At 37.9% G+C, this 17502-nt stretch overlaps 1 protein-coding gene across 4 annotated transcripts in view; it reads right to left on the bottom strand.

Moving 5' to 3' along the window:
- The window catches only part of CBLB (Cbl proto-oncogene B), a 194754-nt gene that overhangs the window by 12608 nt on the left and 164644 nt on the right, over positions 1–17502 (bottom strand). For all 4 annotated transcript variants that reach the window (XM_073306566.2, XM_073306576.2, XM_073306585.2 and 1 more), the window contains exons 14-17: positions 10171–10311; positions 5701–5789; positions 5455–5586; positions 3850–3993 (exon numbers count right to left, since the gene is read on the bottom strand). In XM_073306566.2, the coding sequence (XP_073162667.2) occupies positions 3850–3993; positions 5455–5586; positions 5701–5789; positions 10171–10311 (506 nt within the window). The remainder of the gene's footprint in view (positions 1–3849; positions 3994–5454; positions 5587–5700; positions 5790–10170; positions 10312–17502) is intronic.

Below are 17502 nucleotides of genomic sequence, written 5' to 3'. Positions count from 1 at the left end.
GACCTATCCTGAACAGGTTGCTTTCCTCAACTGAGTCTTCAATCCATTTACCACAGTGGGTGGAGGGATATATATATATTTTTTGTGATGATCAGGTCCTGACTGTACACTCACTAGATCTGTTGCATGCCTGTGAAATCACCTGAAGGCTTGTACTGTCAAATCATAATATGGCTTTGGAAATCAGTGTCTAAAGAAATATTCAAAAAAAAAGAATGAAACAGCAACCACACAAGCATGTGTCTCCGTGTAATCAAAGGCACTTATAAGATTAATGAACAGTGACAGTACAGATCATACCTAATATGTACATATGGAAAATGTTAAGTGACCATAAAATGTACTTTCCAGATTTTATGTGAACATTTATAAATTATATTAAATTATTATGTTATTTCCAAATAATTTTCCACATAACCTTGTAAATTGCAGATAACATTAGTTTATCTTCAATACTCCATTTTAGAGTAATTTCTGTCCCTGCAATTCACAAGCATGAAACTTGGATTCTTGTAACCTGCAAAGTCATCCATATCCAGTGGCTTATTTGACAAGATGGATGGTGAATTGAACTGTGTCAAGAAAAGTACAGAGTACTAGTACATTACTCAACTTTCAAATCTTGACAGATAGCAGAAAACGTCAGAAAGTGTCACTTGGGTTCATCTAATTACTCTCAGGTACTTGTACTGCAACACATTTACTTGAAGCTTTTAGGTGAGGGGTATTTTTTAAATGAACTTGCCATTTCAGAAGAGCAGTTATGAGACAAACACTTCCTGCATTTTTATGCTTTGTTATTTTTTGCTATGTGTTATGGTGGGTTAAACCTGTCATATTTCATTACGTGATTGATGCAACTCCTTGCAATAGCGTGATGTGAACTCAAAAATGTAAACTTGATTTCTAAATGTTTCAGATTTTTTTTGCCTCGTTTTTTGCTGAGCAAAAGGAATACAGCATTTAAATAAACAGAAAAAGTGCAACAAAACTATTTGTAACATTCAGTCTGTAGAGATGTTAGAGGTATTGAAAATACTATTCTACCTGATGGTTTGGTAGACCCTGTAAATAACTTTGTGCTAAAGCATGTCAACACCTCTAGAGCCACATACCTTTCAACGTCATATTTCACGGAGAAACATTTAATTATCCAAATACATACATGACTTTTGGATTGACCCTTACAGTGATAGACTCGGGCATGAACTATCTTTTTGTTGTGTTTGTACAGCACGTAGCACAACATGGTCCGAGTCCATGCCTGGGGCCCCTAGGCACTACTGCAGTACAAATAAATGACAACACACTAATCACTGATGCCAAGATTTTCAAAAATGTGTTATCTTAGGCTCCTAATTCAATATTTAGGTACCTAAATTGACATTGGGTACAATGGGATCTGCTGTGAGGTCAGTTTTGAAAAATCAGGTCTGTTTAGAAGTCTAATTTTGCTACCTATATTTGAAAACGTTGGCTCACTAACTACTGTCCTTGGAAGACAAAACCTACAGAAGGTCATTCCAAAAACAACAAACACATTTCAAAACCCAGTTCAGGTTGCTAAGTGACAACATCCTTTACATATGACAACAGTAACAAAACCTGAGCCAGAGGTTCCCCAATTCACCCGTCTTTGGAGATTCATGTCCTAGGCATGCTTCCCATTAGCACAGGGGAAGGAGAATCTGGATAGTGCCGAGTTCAAAGCCCGCACGGGGGTGGGGGTTACAAAATCTCCACGTGACCAGCACGTGTCGGGAGAAGGCTCACGTGCCCCACTTGAAATCCCACTGCCAGGAGCGACACTAGTGCATGTGTGAGGCGGCGCTGCCCTCTCCCTGTGTGCACATGCGCATGCTGGGGGTAAAGACGTGCATATGGTAGTGCTGCCACCATGCTGACTCCCAGCACAGCCAGAGGGTGGGAGGAGGGTGTGCATGCACAGGTGTGGGAGAGAGACCATGTGCGTGGAGAAAGGGAAGTGAGTTTGCACGAGGATCTGCTGTTCCTGTGGGAGCTGGCCAGCACCAGGTCCTTTGGTCCCCGCTGAAAACTTCATCGCACCCCTTACAGCGAGCACACACCCCACAGTTTGAAAAATAACGACCTAAGCACTTAAACATAAGGAATGAATAGTTAACATAATAAACCTTACACTGTCCACAAAATGAACAAGTTATTGTAAAGGAATCCACGTTTAACACAACACAATCACCTCAACTCTGATCCATGGATTCTTATTGTGTATTCTATTTTATCATCTTGATTTTGGAATTTAACTATTTCCTTTTAAGTGATGCAGTTAAGTGGGAAATATTATCCAATTTTTAAAGTGTCAAATTATGGCAGAATTTTTCAATAAAGTATTTCTATAATTGCTATTTCTGGAGAATAATGTTGTGTCCAATGTAATTTAAAAGGAAAAGTACATAAGACTGTCGATTTATGGTAAAAATTATGCACTTATCGACTTGCAGTTGAGGCAGAACAATATGTATGATTAATGTGGACACAACAGGTTTCTTTTTCAAACAGATTTTTCATTGTGTTTATATTTTGGGATTACCAGTAAAAACAGTATTCTGTATCAGAGCTGTATCAGTGTGGGGTTGTGTTAAAAATAAAATAAAGTTTAACTAATTATCTATCTTGGAAGGATGGCATAGATGGGGTCCAACAGAACCTCTTAATTTGTGAAGCTATTAGACAAGAAAGGGACAACCAAAAACCTCTCTGACAGGAAAGCAAACCATCTTTCAGGATCATTTATGCCACCCACTCACATCACTGCTAATTTATCTGGCACCTCAGCCAGCTTGCTCTCAATCTAACAACAAATGTCATCCATATGCTGGGAAAGCAAAGACTACACACCAGCAGGATGTGATGAAAACAAGACAGAACTGCCTGTCAACTGCATACTACTTACACCAGTGCCCAAAATGCCTTACTGTATCCCTCAGGAGCTTCACATACCTGCTGAAAGAAGATATGTGACAATACAGAGCCTTGCAGATCACCACAAAACAGAATCCTCAGGGTAGGCAGATAATTGGCCAGAAACATCGTCTGAAACCTCCCAAAGAAGAAAGAAGGGAACCCCTCAACAGCTATAGTATGTACCCCAGCCCACAAGTTGGGAGTAATCTACATCAGAGGCAGCAAACAGAACCAAGTTAATCAGCATGGAGGACCAACCACTGTACATTAACAGGAGGACATCAATCAAGACAGTAGCACAGTTTCTGTGCCATATGCAGGCTGAAAACTGGACTGAAAGAGATAGACAATGATTTGGGGATATGAATTTCATGAACAATGGGATGAACTGCAGTTCCTTGCAATCAGTGGGGTTTACAATTTATATAGTTTAGAAGTAAGATTTGACAGTAACTGTTCTATCAAATATATGTTGTTGTTCTTTGCCCTTCTTTTCTAGTGTTGTCCCCATTCAAAAAGAAGACTAAATTGTACATTATATTGTCCTAAAGAAACTAATACTCTGGTGATATGACAAATGATGCATACTGGCAACACAGAACTCAATGGAAAACTTGGCACTTTAAAATAACGGTTCCCATAAGAAAAATGTTATTTACCAAAATGTCATGTCTAGTATGAAAATATTGATTTTATCTATTACATGGGGAAAAGAAAAGTAGAGACTATTTTATATTCTCTGAGATGTTTCATCTCTATAGTTTTAAAAACTAATCTCTCCAGTTTTTAGACAGTTAGCTATGGGAAAAGGTATTTCTAACAGACAATGACAACTTTATCAGCTCAGATAAGCTTCTGCTGTAAACAAAAATACGTTAAAAACTTTGTTTGCTTGGTGACTCTTACCCGAAGGAGGAAGGAACAGTTCATGTCCTGAAGAGGGTCTGCTTCCTGAGCCCAGAGGTTTGGAATGCTCAGTGAGGCTGTGCCGAGCGGGAGGTGGTGGAGGAGGAGGAAGTGACGGTGGTGAGTTGTCAAACGTATCTTCGCCTGCATTTAAAGAGCAAAACTTCATTAAGAACAGTACAAAAAAAAGAGTGAAGCTTAAAATTGATTTTCCATGGCTGATAACAGAGGCTCTCACTCCTAGGGTTTTCTAGAAGTTCAGTGACTCCAATAATTAAATTGTAAGACTGGCTCTTTTTATGCACAACTGAATGCTTTACAACATGCTGTGAATGACCTTTTAGTGTACTCAGTTTCGAGGGGGGGCGGTTTGGAAAAAGGTTTACTCTAGGTTGTAAAATAAGCAGCGTCTTGGTGGCCAGTCTGCAGATGTTGCACTCGAGTGAAATAAAAGAGCACACTGAAAAGTACTGTAGGATGATCTCTGTGTATCTGTGTGTGTGGGTGGGGAGTTGGGGGGGGGGGGGGAAATGATGATGTACGGACCATGCTGGATTTGATATATACTGTGTGTCACCTTACATAGGGATAAGCAGATCTGGCCCAAGAGGCCAAGAAATGCAGTTCTGGGGATTCATGGGCGACTTCACCCTCTACATTATGAGAGAGGAGCAGACAGGTGTAGTTCAGGGCTGTCAAACAGTGCAATTCCCACCTCTCCCCCTTGTGCTGCTCTCTGTTACTGCACTATGTAATTGGAGTGTGAGCTAATACACCTCATAATGCATAGTGGGTTAGCATGCCTAGTGGAGCCAACACTTCACAACTGAGGTATGGGTAGGCTACAGAGGGTGGCAGAGGGCAAGCATAAGACCCCCAGCATGACTGAGAGGGTGGCTTGGTTAGTGTCTGCTGAACTGGAGAAGTTGAGGGGCTCTAGGAGAGGGAACCAGGGACTAGGATTGGGAAGGGCAACGTTTGATGATTCTGGGCACTGATCGTACTCTGCCTTAAACCTTAATCTCTTGATATAAAGGAAACAAACTCCAGATTTATTATCTCCATTAGTCACTCCCTTTTATATGATAAAATGAAAACTCAAATTAACACACAAAAAGTCAGCCCCCCCCAAATTTACAGAACTTGAAATTTGACTAATTCCAATATTAAGTGACTAAAATCTGATTTTTAGAGTAAAAGCTTTCTCTACTGTTCACCATCAGAAGATGAATTTAAAACTGCCTTTGCATCTGTTTCTGGCATGACACTAAATCCTGATACAACCATGGTAAACTTTCCCATTTTGCAGGGAACGGGCGTAGCACCTTCTATGACATGATCAGTCTTCACCAACTGACTAATGTTGGGACTTGGATGTTAATGTGTAAAGCTGATAGAGCTCAGTGCCTGGACTGAGACAGGCACTGACTGCAGATCACAGCATAATTACACTCACTTGTTTTCTTCAAATAATCTAGCTCATAGCTCATTTGAAACTCTTAATAAACCTATGACTTTATTTTATTCTGTTTTGCAATAAGCTTGGTATTTGGTTAATCTTAACTATGTTAACCATTAAAAATTTAACAGCAGAAGGTTGGCTACCTAAAGGGGGCACCAGAAGATCATAATCGGAGGGCGTCCTGTTGAGCAAAGAGCTGTGTTTTGGGTTGTCTCTGGTAGGAGGCCGTGCAGGTGGTAAAGATACTGGAGCAGTGGATGCATCAAAGGCATCTCCTGAATAACAAAGCAACAAGAAGTGAATGCTTTCTTATTGCACCTCTAAATGTGTCAGACTGGTTGTCTTCTTCTAGAGTTAAAAACAAATAAATAAAAATGAAAAAAACATACCTAACTCCGGGGTTTTGGATTTCTTCATCTCTGAAGTAGCATTGTGTGTTCCATTCATTATACCAGCACACTGACCATTCTCGCACACCCTCAAAGCAGAGATCAAAGGAAGAAATCAACCAACCACCCAAATTTTCATCCCCCAAATCACAAAATGAACACTATAGCACAATAGATTACATCAAAACAAATGGAGGAATGCAAGTTATAAAAACTTTTTAAACACTCCTAGTGTTTTTCACTTTCAAAGCATATTAAACACAGTAACAGATTAATCCTCACAACAGCCTTCTGAGAAATTACACTATTCTGTTGATGGGAAAATTGAGCCACAGAAATTAAGTAATTTATGCAAGCCTCCATTGCAAGATAATGGAAGAGCTGAGATTAGACTTTAGGAGTTCCTGACTCTCAACCCAAAGATCAGTCTACTAGAATATGCTACTTCTCCATACTGTGAACTTACATATGTAAATTTATCCTTATTTTATTACTGAAATCAAACAGTAAATACACTGGAAATAAAATCCTTTAAACAAGAACAAACCCATGGAAATAGTGCATGTCCATAATATTCCTAGTCAAACTCTTAAAATAAAATAATTATTTAACTCTGCCCAAAACAATTTAGAGAGTCTCCATTAGATCCTCTGTTGTCAAAAAAGTGGTGTATTGCTTTGTCTTTTATATTTAATTTTATCTTTTCCTCCAAAGGGAAACAAATTGTTTGTAAAAAGAAGTCTAAGTCAAATTGGATGCTAAAACTTCCCAGAACTAGCAATCCTGGTGATTCAGGCAGTAAAGTAGAAAACTACTTGGAAAATCCTGGCATAAAAATACAAATTACCCTTAATGGATAATATATGATAGCTCTGCTAAAAGGCTCAGGATACAAACAGGAAACTAAAATCACCCAATAGTGAATTATGTGCTATTTGAACAAGTGTTAAAAACAAACCAAGGAATGGAGGCATCTCAACTCTATGACAAGAACTGCAACGTTTGTATAGGTAGGAAGGATCAAAATAAGCTTCTTCAGTTAGAGGAAGGCTATAGGTCATATTACATACACCATTCTCACAAATCATTGACCCTTTCAAGCTAGAGAGATCTAGAGTTTCACCATTAGCAGGAATGTAAATAAATCTATACACGCTGGCCATATGGAAGGGATGGATGAATAAAGTGTGTGCAATTATTTAAAGCATATAAACAGGAAAGAGGAAATGGAATTGTGTGTGGTCCCAGGAGCTATAAATAGGAATAAATGAAATGAAAATAAAGAATAATTATTTTCCTGACTAGCTGAAGAAAAACCTTCCTATTGGTGAGACCTATTATACTCTGGAACAGTCTTCCAATGGAAGTGGAGGAAGAAAAATTGCTTGAGTCCTTTGAAGCTAGACTGATTAAGTCACCTAAAAATATACTATAGGGAATAATCCACCCTTGACTCCTTATCAAGGAAAAAACAAGACAAGACACTTCCAGCCCTATTTTATGAGTCTACTCTCCATATTCCATACGTTCACTAGCCATAGACGACAAAGTACCCTAACAACTCCCTGCCAAAGAGGATGTCTTCAGTGTGACCAGGCACTAGAAATACGAAGTAAGCAAGTATGAAACATCCTACATCCCAGCTACTTTTTTTCCCTCTTTAAGGAAATACTTTTTGGGGAAACATTGTAAACAGAATGATACAATTGTGTTATATTAGTAGGGACTGTTCTACTGAGACACTTGTCTTTTCTCTCCTTTCCATAACACAGACAAACCTGGGAATAAAATAAAGTCAGCTACAAAACAAATCAATTGACTAACAATCTAGACAGAAAACTACAATGCAATCCATTTGGTATATTATAATACGACTTTTGGAAGTGTACTATAATACTAATACATGGGCACAAAATTAAACATGTTTTCATTAAGCGCAGAATAGGATGCTGGAATTCAATAGCCATGAACTACATGACATCCACAATAACAACTGCAGTCTCTGTCTCCTTTAAAGTATCTGGACTCAATCCAGAATTTTAATTAAGTCACCCCACGATTATTTTTGCCCCTTATGAAGTCTTTGTCACAGCCAGAAAACTAGACACTCTCATGAAGCAGCCAGCCAGAGTGTAAAAACTCCAATTTAACTTCAAAATGGAGAGGCCAATAGGCATACCCATGCTTACCAAACATTTGTGATGTGTTTTGAAAAACAACGTGACAACGTGAATTTGGTATGACTCTACAAAAAGTTACAAACTCTTTCAGCATATGCATATTACAAATAAATGTATACTAGTTACACAGCTGAATAAATTCACATTTATGAAAAATGCATTGAAAAAAGCTCTTAATAGAGCTTGCTGAAAACCAAGAGGTGAGAAGGGGTGCCAATTTTTTTATTAAAGCAAAAAAAAATTAATTCTTCTTCTAATTTTTGTGAAAAAACTGAAATTTTCAGACACTGACAAACAAAAAGATTTCAGTTTTTGTGTTTTCAATAGCAACAAAAATTAAAGAGTGATTTTACACAAAAATTGTCATTTCTACAAAATAAGCCTTTTATTGTCAAAAACCTTTTTTGAATGAAAAATATTGCCTAGCTCCAGTTCCTAAGTATATGCTGTTGGTCGGAATCAAGGTTGTTTGTGAAACGTATAATTTTGAATGTTTACACTTCAGCACTGACATTAGCTAACAGCAGAAAGTTAATGTAACATTTGGAATATTTATATAAATTCATTAATAGATCATTTCTATACTCTCTAAAGTGTCACAGGTTTTTATTTTAGGCCTCACTTTCTTGTTATATATGTAATTTGTACAAGGGTTATTACATGAAATCATTGCAGCAACTTTAACTGACAATTAAGGAAGTTTTCTGCGTGGCATGTCCTGGATTAGTGCTAGGCTAGCACTGTTGGTCTAAAGGACCCATGACCAGCTGAAGGTAATCTCTCTTATGGATCAACAAGGCTAAAAACAAATGGCCAGATGGAATGGTGGGAAAGTCAGCTTTGAAATCTATAACTGTGATGGTCTGCAAAATAGAGAACAAGATTCTCAGCCCCACTCCACTCCTTTTGTGCTACACAGGAGGTACCAAGGGAGTGGAAATTTCCTATAATTCTTTATCTGGGGACTTCCCCTAGTGTAGGAGTCCTAGGCAGCTGTAGAGCCAATGGAGTTTATTCCTACGCAGAACTCTCCTTCTTTCTTGCATGTTCCATCCATTCTTCCTCCATTCATATAGGCAACTCATCTCTCTACTACACGGCTGACTTGGTGGAGAGGTTCCCAAGTGGGACAAACAAAAAAGCCCCTGATAAATAGGTCCATAAATGTAAAGTTTTAAAATCCTGTCTGTCCCATAAAGTCAATTCTATTCAGTAACACTGAATGTCTATTAAAAAAAATAAAAAAATCTTTCCCCAGAAGAATAGGTGGGAGTTTAAGGGTACATGACTAGAAAACACTCAAAGACCAGTCAAACATTCACATCTTTGCACAGAAGGTCATGTCAGCAATTCTGTTAACAACAATAGCCTATATTTCCAGGAATTTATAACTTCGACAGAAGTAGTAATCAGAAAGTGACCTTTTCACCACACTGGGCTAAATCTCTTATTAAACATGTGTAAAATCAGACCTTAATTGGTTAAGCCTGGAATGAGGAGAACGTTGAGTTTTATTGCATTGACATCACATTCTGAAAGGAAAAAAAGTCCTAATGTATCAATGAATTTTAAGCTGCAGAAGAGAGTCAGAACTTAGTAGATCAATAATTGATTTTAAGATAGTACTTTTGACCTATAAGACTACTAGTAATTGGTCCCTTCTGATATTTCAGCCTTCCTCCTGATTATTATCTTCATTCCGCACACTCAGATTAGCTTTATGAATCAGGGACCAAGAGGTTTGCCATGAGCCACACAGCCTTCAGCTGCAATGTCTCTTGAGTCCAAATCTCCTTGCCACAACCCTTTAATGATTCAGAGACTTACAGTTCGCAGATATTATTTTAAGATATATTTAAAGTGAAAGAGAAATATTAAGCCTGAATGAAAAATGTTTTCTTCCTGTGAAACACAAAGGAAGGTCTTCTGTGAAATAGGTTCTAAAAGTTTAAAGAAGTTGCTATAACTCTGGTACACACAAGGCAAGGAGAGTGTGAAACCATGGGAAGTACTGCTGTATTTTGATAGTCACAGTATATTGATTCAAATGTGTTCTGCATTTTGTTACTTAAATTCTGAACCACAGAGTTTAATGGCTTCTATTCTCCTTCAACTCCACCAGAGGAATAAAAGGGCATGAATAACCCAAGCATGAAAAGATTACCCTTTAGAAGGCAGACAGCTTCACCGTGATTATAACCAATTAGATTTTAGAAAACCTGTCAAAAGTTCATTCTGAAATGATTTTATTCTCCTCTCCAAAGCAGTGCAATGCTGCAAGCTACCTTACCTAGTATGAAGTTTTATATTATGACAGTGAGGTGGATGGGAGCTCAGGGATACAGGATGGGAAGAAGGAATCTTGTACTCATCTTCTTCTACATGTTCCCTTGATTTCTCAGCAAGCGAATTTGTTACAGGAATGACGCACCTAAGAGAGGGGGAAAAAAAACAAACAAACATGCCCAGCATCAGTTTAACTGTTGAAGAACCATGCTTGATCCAACACTAAAGAAAAAAATTTCTCGTAAATGTCACCAGTTTATAAGACAGTAACACAGAGAAATTTCCTGTCAGACTAAACAAAATTATGAGATTGTTTTTCCCCTTCCCGTATCACCCATTCTTAAGACCGTACAGTGGAGCAGTTGGTAAACCTTGGACAGCCAGAGAGCTACTCTGTCATCAAATGGAGTAGCAGAGAGCCATGCAGACTTAAATAGATTTAGAATACAAAACATCCAGATAAGAAGCTTAACCTGATTATATTTATCAAAGGAGCTAAATGAAGGTTACAGTAAGACAACAATATTTTGAGGGGCTCAACAAGAGAGCTGACATTCACCAAATCTGATTCTAGCAACAACTCTGCCCCGTCACAGGTTTGTCTGTTTTTTAGATTTAGTTTTTGAATTGTCATTTTACCTTCCTACACAACTGCCCTCATTGTTACAAGGATGTGGTGAATTCTTAGAATAGAATCACAGAATATCAGGTTTGGAAGGGACCTCAGCAGGTCATCCATCTAGTCCAACCCCCTGCTCAAAGCAGGACCAATCCCCAATTTTTGCCCCAGATCCCTAAATGGCCCCCTCAAGGATTGAACTCACAACCCTGGGTCTAGCAGGCCAATACTCAAACCACTGAGCTATCCTTCCCCTCCATAGAATTCTAGTAGTCTATGAAGATGTCATTTGTAGTTGAGGAGCTACAGGTTGGAAATCAGTGCTGGTGTGCGGCCTGACTTACAAGATTTGGCTGCAGATCCAAACTTTCCCAGAATTCAGGTTATGATTCAGGCCTCTCTCGCTACTGAAGCAACAGAGAAACCTGCTTTTTCTGATCAGACTACACGTGCTACACTGGAGTTAACAATAAAAATACAGGCACTTCTAGGACCCTGTCCCTTTCATCTGTCACCTGCCTATACTGATGCAGAGGGCCCAGCAAACCCAATTAAGTCATACTGAATTGCGGAGGAGAAGCACAGAAGTACTTTCTGGGGACTGCACACTGCTTGTACTCTGCAAAGCCCAGCTCAATGGAATCTCCTTTTACACTCATGTGGAGGGGACTGGATCCGGCAGGAATAAGAAGGAACACTGGCAGTGGGTCAGTAGCCACACAAATCCAACAAGTCCCTTGCTAAAGGAAGAGGAATAAACACCACCAAAGCAATCGCTATTGCAGTGCTGGAGGTCGCAAGAGCCGTCAAATATTATTACCACTGCACAGCCTGGGAAAGGTTTCCTCCCATACACAGTCAGTCCCATGTTCTTCTACCTGGCCTTAGTAACAAGTATGAGATTGGCTTTAAAAATACAAAAACGGAAGAAAGTACTCTAATCATAAACTGAGTATAAACAAAATTATATACAAAATGTAATTCCTCAGCTAGCAACGACACACGGAAAGTGCCACTATGAAAAGAGAAAACCTTTACGAACAAGGCTGATATTCGGTCCTTTGATCTTGGTAAGTGATGACTGGACACGGTCTATCTCTAGTGACCAATTTTGTTTTGCTCTCCACTCCTTACTGTAAACCTATGTTTATAATGATTACATTCCACATCTAATAAAAAAATTCACAAAACACCCTCAGTAGGAAATGGTAAAGCTTTCTTATGGTTGTCATTTACTTTCAACCTTAAATGAAACGGTCATAGACAATGTTTGAGTCTTAAACTAATTGAATAATAATGGTAAGGAGTGAACTGCCTTAAAATAATCTGGATAACAGGTTATGAAATATCATGCAATCAATAATGGGTGTACTGCTCATTCTGAAAAGGTGCACAATTGATTTAAGAGACCTAGAACAAATGCGCATATGGTCCTGACCATTTTTATGCATTGTATCGCTTACATGGACAACAGATTTGAGATTTTATAGATCTTCAAGCCACACTGCCAGGCACATCTGTTTAATGGATGGAGGGAGGGAGGGCTGAGAGTCACAGAGAGACTTGAATTTGAAAGGGGAGTGGGCTTCATTTCTAGTCCTTTGGTCCAGCTGATTTTGTTAAGGGAATAGAGCTGAACTGAACTCCTTATCAAGCCATTCCTGGCTTCCTGTTTTCACAAAAAAAACCCCAAAAACCAAAACAAAAAGTATTGAAGCATCTGGCACAGTGCATTTGTACTTGATGGAAAGCAGTGTTTTTTATCATTTATACTAAATAGTGTCTCATGACTACCAAACTCCAGATGCTACTTTAAAAGGATAAGTGTGGCCACTATAGATCTAGCAAATCACGAGGTCTGCAAAAGCAGAGAGAGAAAGCAAAAGGACTGCTGCACTAGAATGACGTATGTGAGACATTTGCTAAACATATTCAAAGTCTGGAGCTCCTTAGTTCTTTGAAACCTCTCAGATATCCTTTCCTGCAATCATTAATATTCTTTTGACTTTAAAAAAAACAAGCTGTGAATGGCAGGAATACAATTTATTTTGTGAATACACTAATAACCGAGGGCAGATCTCTACTGAAAAACAGAAGAAGATTTATGGAACTAAATTCTATAGCTGTCTGCATTGTAGTTTTCAACCACCTTCTGTAGAGGGAGCAAAAGGCCTTTTGTAAATATAATAGTTCAGGCTGAAATGACTTTTTCCAATCTTTGATTTAAATATTCCCAGTTAAAACTGACAAGATGTTTGTGTCACTGCCCTGTGCCCACCACATAAGGGATGGAAGAATGTAACAGAAGGATGAGGAAAGGTCAGAATCCATAGAGAGGAAGTTCAAAGACCTGCAAAAGAGGACTTCTCTCAGATTTGTGGATCAGTAGGTACTGCTACCTTGCAGCTCAAGTTCCTCTGAAGACTATTTTATTACTTGTTTAACTTAGAATGGCTTTAAAGGTTAACTCTTGCAACACCATGGTTTGAAAAAAAGATGTCCAATGCTGACCAGTATAGAAGTAGTTTGCTATTCTTTGTTTTATGAAATCATATTGGACTTCTGGTTTATACTCCACATACTATAAATTAACCGAGAATAGTATAGAAGGAACAGAAGGCTATTCTTGAGAAAGAAACTGCCTGTTACTAAGCCTTCATTATTCTACTATTAGCATAAAGCTATTATAATGAGGTAGATACACAGAAAGCAAAGCAGGCAGATATTTCTATGGAATTTGTAATTGTTAGATAAAAATTGTGTTTCACAAACAGACTCTTGTGCTCAGAGCAGGATTTTATAATATGGATATCTACTATTGATTTATTTGAAGTTATCCAAAATTTGACACTTTAGGAGAGGCTTTGATTGCTTCCTTCAGGTTAGTTCTAGACATTGTTCAGAGATTTAATTACAAAACTGGTTAAATCAGATGTACACTCCACTATATCCTGTGATACAAAGTACGTAGCGTGCCTATATTTGGAAATGTTCTTCCTAAAATTTATTTTTGATATTTACATTTTTTAAAAATTACTAATACTTTGAAAGTTCTGAAAAGATTTGTGTACAGGTAAAAAGAAAAAACAAACAAACAAAACCCACTGAAGTAATTTTTAGTCTCACCCCTTCTCTCCCCCCCCTCCGCCTCCCCATTTGGCAGTGTTTGAAATTTGAAAGGTTGAGTCAAATCCTTATCAATGGTGTCTCAATATTTTCTGGTTGTTTGAAAAGAAGCCAGATGTCACCCTCTTTTTCATGAAGAGTATTGATGGACAAAGGCAAATCAGGGAAAGCTATTAAATCAAAATAGGTTTTTGTCATTAGTTGTCAAGTCATTCTGAGGCCATCTCAGTTTTACCGGAGGAACTCTGAGCACACTGACAGTTCACAATTATTTACATTGCAAGCTCCTGTGGGGCAGGGGTCTCCTTATTTATGGGTAAAGGGCTTCACAAACCTTGGACATTGGGGGCTCAATCCTGCAAGGTGCTGAGCAGTCTGGCCTTCATCCAGCAAATCATGCAAACCAGTGTGACTCCTCAAATGCTTAAAGTTAAGCATGTGCTTAAGTGATTTCCTAGATCAGGGCTAGAGTGCTCAGCATCTTGCAGGCTTGAGCCACTGTATACATAATGCTACTTCCAATGCCATTGCAGGAACAATCACAGTGAATTAAGGGTGAGATCCTGATCTCCCTGAAATCAAAGACAGCATTCCTATTTAATTAAGTGGGGCCAGGATTTTACTCTAAACATTTATTTTCACATATAGAACAATAGAAATAAATAAAAGTAACAAAAGAAAAGGTAGTGGTGGGGGGACATCCAGAGTGCTTTATGCTATTTTCCCCTAACACTCTCAAAGCAATTAGACATGTGAGATATATTCATAAAATTAAGAGCTCTTGGAAGATCTAAATTCTTTACATTTTATTACGATTTTATTGCCTTTTCTCACAGAAAAAAACCTGCTGTGTTATACCACATATTACTAGCAAAAAGGCAAAAATGACTTACTCACCTAAGTAAGGCAAGCATGATTTTGCTAGAAATAGGACAGCTTTTGAGCAAAGATGTCTTATTGTATGCATGATGTGAAAAATTACTTTCATACTTTTCTTCAATGCAAACTAGCCAATTAGTCAAAACTGCTAAAAAAAGAGAAAGCAGATTTTGAGAGTATGTAAGTCATAGGAAAGGGAAAAAAGTTCACACTAAATTCCATTTAACAAGGAACACAGGCATAAAAATGATGCAGTTCACTAGTGATCCATACAATAATATGGATTTTGAACAGTCCAATACCAACAGCATAATTATTTTTCACTTTGGGTCAGAAATTCAGTCCCAGAGTGGAAAATACAAATTAGTACAAGTCATGTGCTTTATGAAGGTGCAACCAGTGGGGTATGCATTTTACTTAATTATGAGGTGAATGTTCTTTTGCAATATAAAGTCAACCCAACACGTTCAAAGGCCATTAGACAAAACTTGAGATTCTGCAGGAAGATCAAGGACCTAAGATGAAGATGAATCAGCAGGACACAGGGAAATCACAAAGTTAACAGCAGCCCAAATGATATGGCACATCTGGTAAAAAGAAAAAAACAAAAACAAACCCACAGACAAGGAAAATATAAACCCTTCTGCAACTATTGACAATTGTTTGTAACTGCAAAATATTGTTGTCAAAGTTCTTTAAAAAGTTTTCCTGTACTTTTTTTAGAATACTTAAGACTACCGTATTCAAATATGGCAGAGGCAGGGAAAGTGAGACATATGGGAATATCTTCCCAACGCTGTAGGCAAGGTACAAATGGATGAGGGATATACAAAATATATGAAATTTCAGAAGGGAGACAGTGCAACCTAGTGGATGAAGCACTGAACTGGATCTAAGGAGGCCTGCTGGATGACAATGAGCAATACACATCGCTCCTCTGTGCCTCCGTTTTCCCATCTGTAAAATGGGGATAATGATACTGACCTCCTTTGTAAAGCACTTTGAGATCTACTGATTAAAATGCTACATATGACAACTATTATTTAGCAGCTTATTTTAATCACCTTTTTCTTTTACTGAATTAATCATGGCACTTTGGTTGCAGTAAGTATTTTAATCTGTTTCTAAAACAGTTATCCACAAGTTTTTAAAAGTCTTAATTTGTTCATTTTGTGCCCCCCAATATTTTTCATTACTACTAGACAGTTTAAAAATTCAATCAATTTGTATTTAAAAAGGTTCTATCTCGCAACAAATAGCAGCGGTGATTTTTATCCTAATGATATTTAATACTTAATAAAAATATTTTCAAAATATTTCCTGAATTTCTATGTAAATTTACTTTGATGTCTGATATTTCAGGTGACACACATTGTGCCTGATTTCTCATTTACATTTGGAAGTGGAAAGGGGTCTTAGTGTAAAAGAGATCAGGCTCCGAGAACATTGAATTAAAAAACCTAGTCCCTGACTTCGCAAGATCTGGTTTCCAACTGGGAACAGAAAACAACAAAAGGAAAGGATCTTAGTATCAGTAGTCCTGATGCTGGAGTTACTTTTATGAAAATAATTGAAAAAACCCACTGTTCTGTATAATGTGACCTTGCTGCCAGCCACGGCTAAACAGAGGCTTGAGAATAGAAAAGATGGGGGATTTAGGTCAGACCGCAGCAGAACATCTATGGAAAGCTAGAATATCTTTGACCAAACAGAAAACAGTCTGATATATTTACGAGGGCTAATGGCTCTCAAATTTTAGAGAGAGAAAAATTTGTAAAAATATTCTCTCAACCATTTCAAATTTCATCAGGCTGAACCTTATCCATGTTATATGCTCAAAAGCAATTTTTGTTGTTGCAAATATGATCTGAGTTCATTAAGCTGATTAGTTTTAAAAAGTGCAACACCAATATCAACCTGGTTTCACATACTTTGTCAAGCTTGGGTCTGGATTATTAAGATCTTTAATTGGGTCAATTTGAAATGGGACATATGTAGTATTTGCTATTATGCACAATGATAATTTTTCTGCTTTAGCACCCATACCATGCGGCACAATTATAGTTGTATATCCTGAATTTTCTTAACATAAAACCTTACACACACCAAGGTAATATTTTTTTACTTTAAAGTGTGTTTGGCTTTTAAAATAAACAAAAAACAAAGTGAGTCATCATGAAAAACTAGAGCTGGGTGTGTATTTCCCATCAATTTTTTTTTTTGGTGGAAAATGTTTCTGCAAAAGGGAAATTATCTATGGTAATATTTCAATTTTCCACCAATAGAACTGAAACAATATAGTTTCTGGTCAGATTAACTAAACTGAAATGTTTCTGTTTGTAAAAACAAATTGACACATTTCATTTTGCATCAATTCAACAATTTTTGTCTGCCTGAGCTGCAGCGGTGCTTCCTGGGAGCTGTAGTTCAGACGCTCATGCACCCATTTGCCTCTGTCCATTAGACACCCTGGTGGAACTACAACTTCCATGATACCCACAATCTCATCTCTGGCTGACCTGCTGTGGTGCACAATGGGAGTCATGTGGCTATGGTGCATCATGGAAGATGTGGTCCAGCCAGGGAGCTCAGCCCATAGAAGAGAATGGGGCCCTGAGGCAACAGTGAAAATTTCAGCAGAAACAGATTAATGTCAAACTAAGCCAAAACTAAACATTCTGACATTTCCAAATTCAGTCATTTATGAACTTT

Source organism: Lepidochelys kempii, chromosome 1 (genome assembly GCF_965140285.1).
Source record: "Lepidochelys kempii isolate rLepKem1 chromosome 1, rLepKem1.hap1, whole genome shotgun sequence".
Lineage (NCBI taxonomy): Eukaryota > Metazoa > Chordata > Testudines > Cheloniidae > Lepidochelys > Lepidochelys kempii.
Note: the sequence above shows the minus strand (reverse complement) of the source record. Positions and strands in the feature narration are given on the sequence as shown.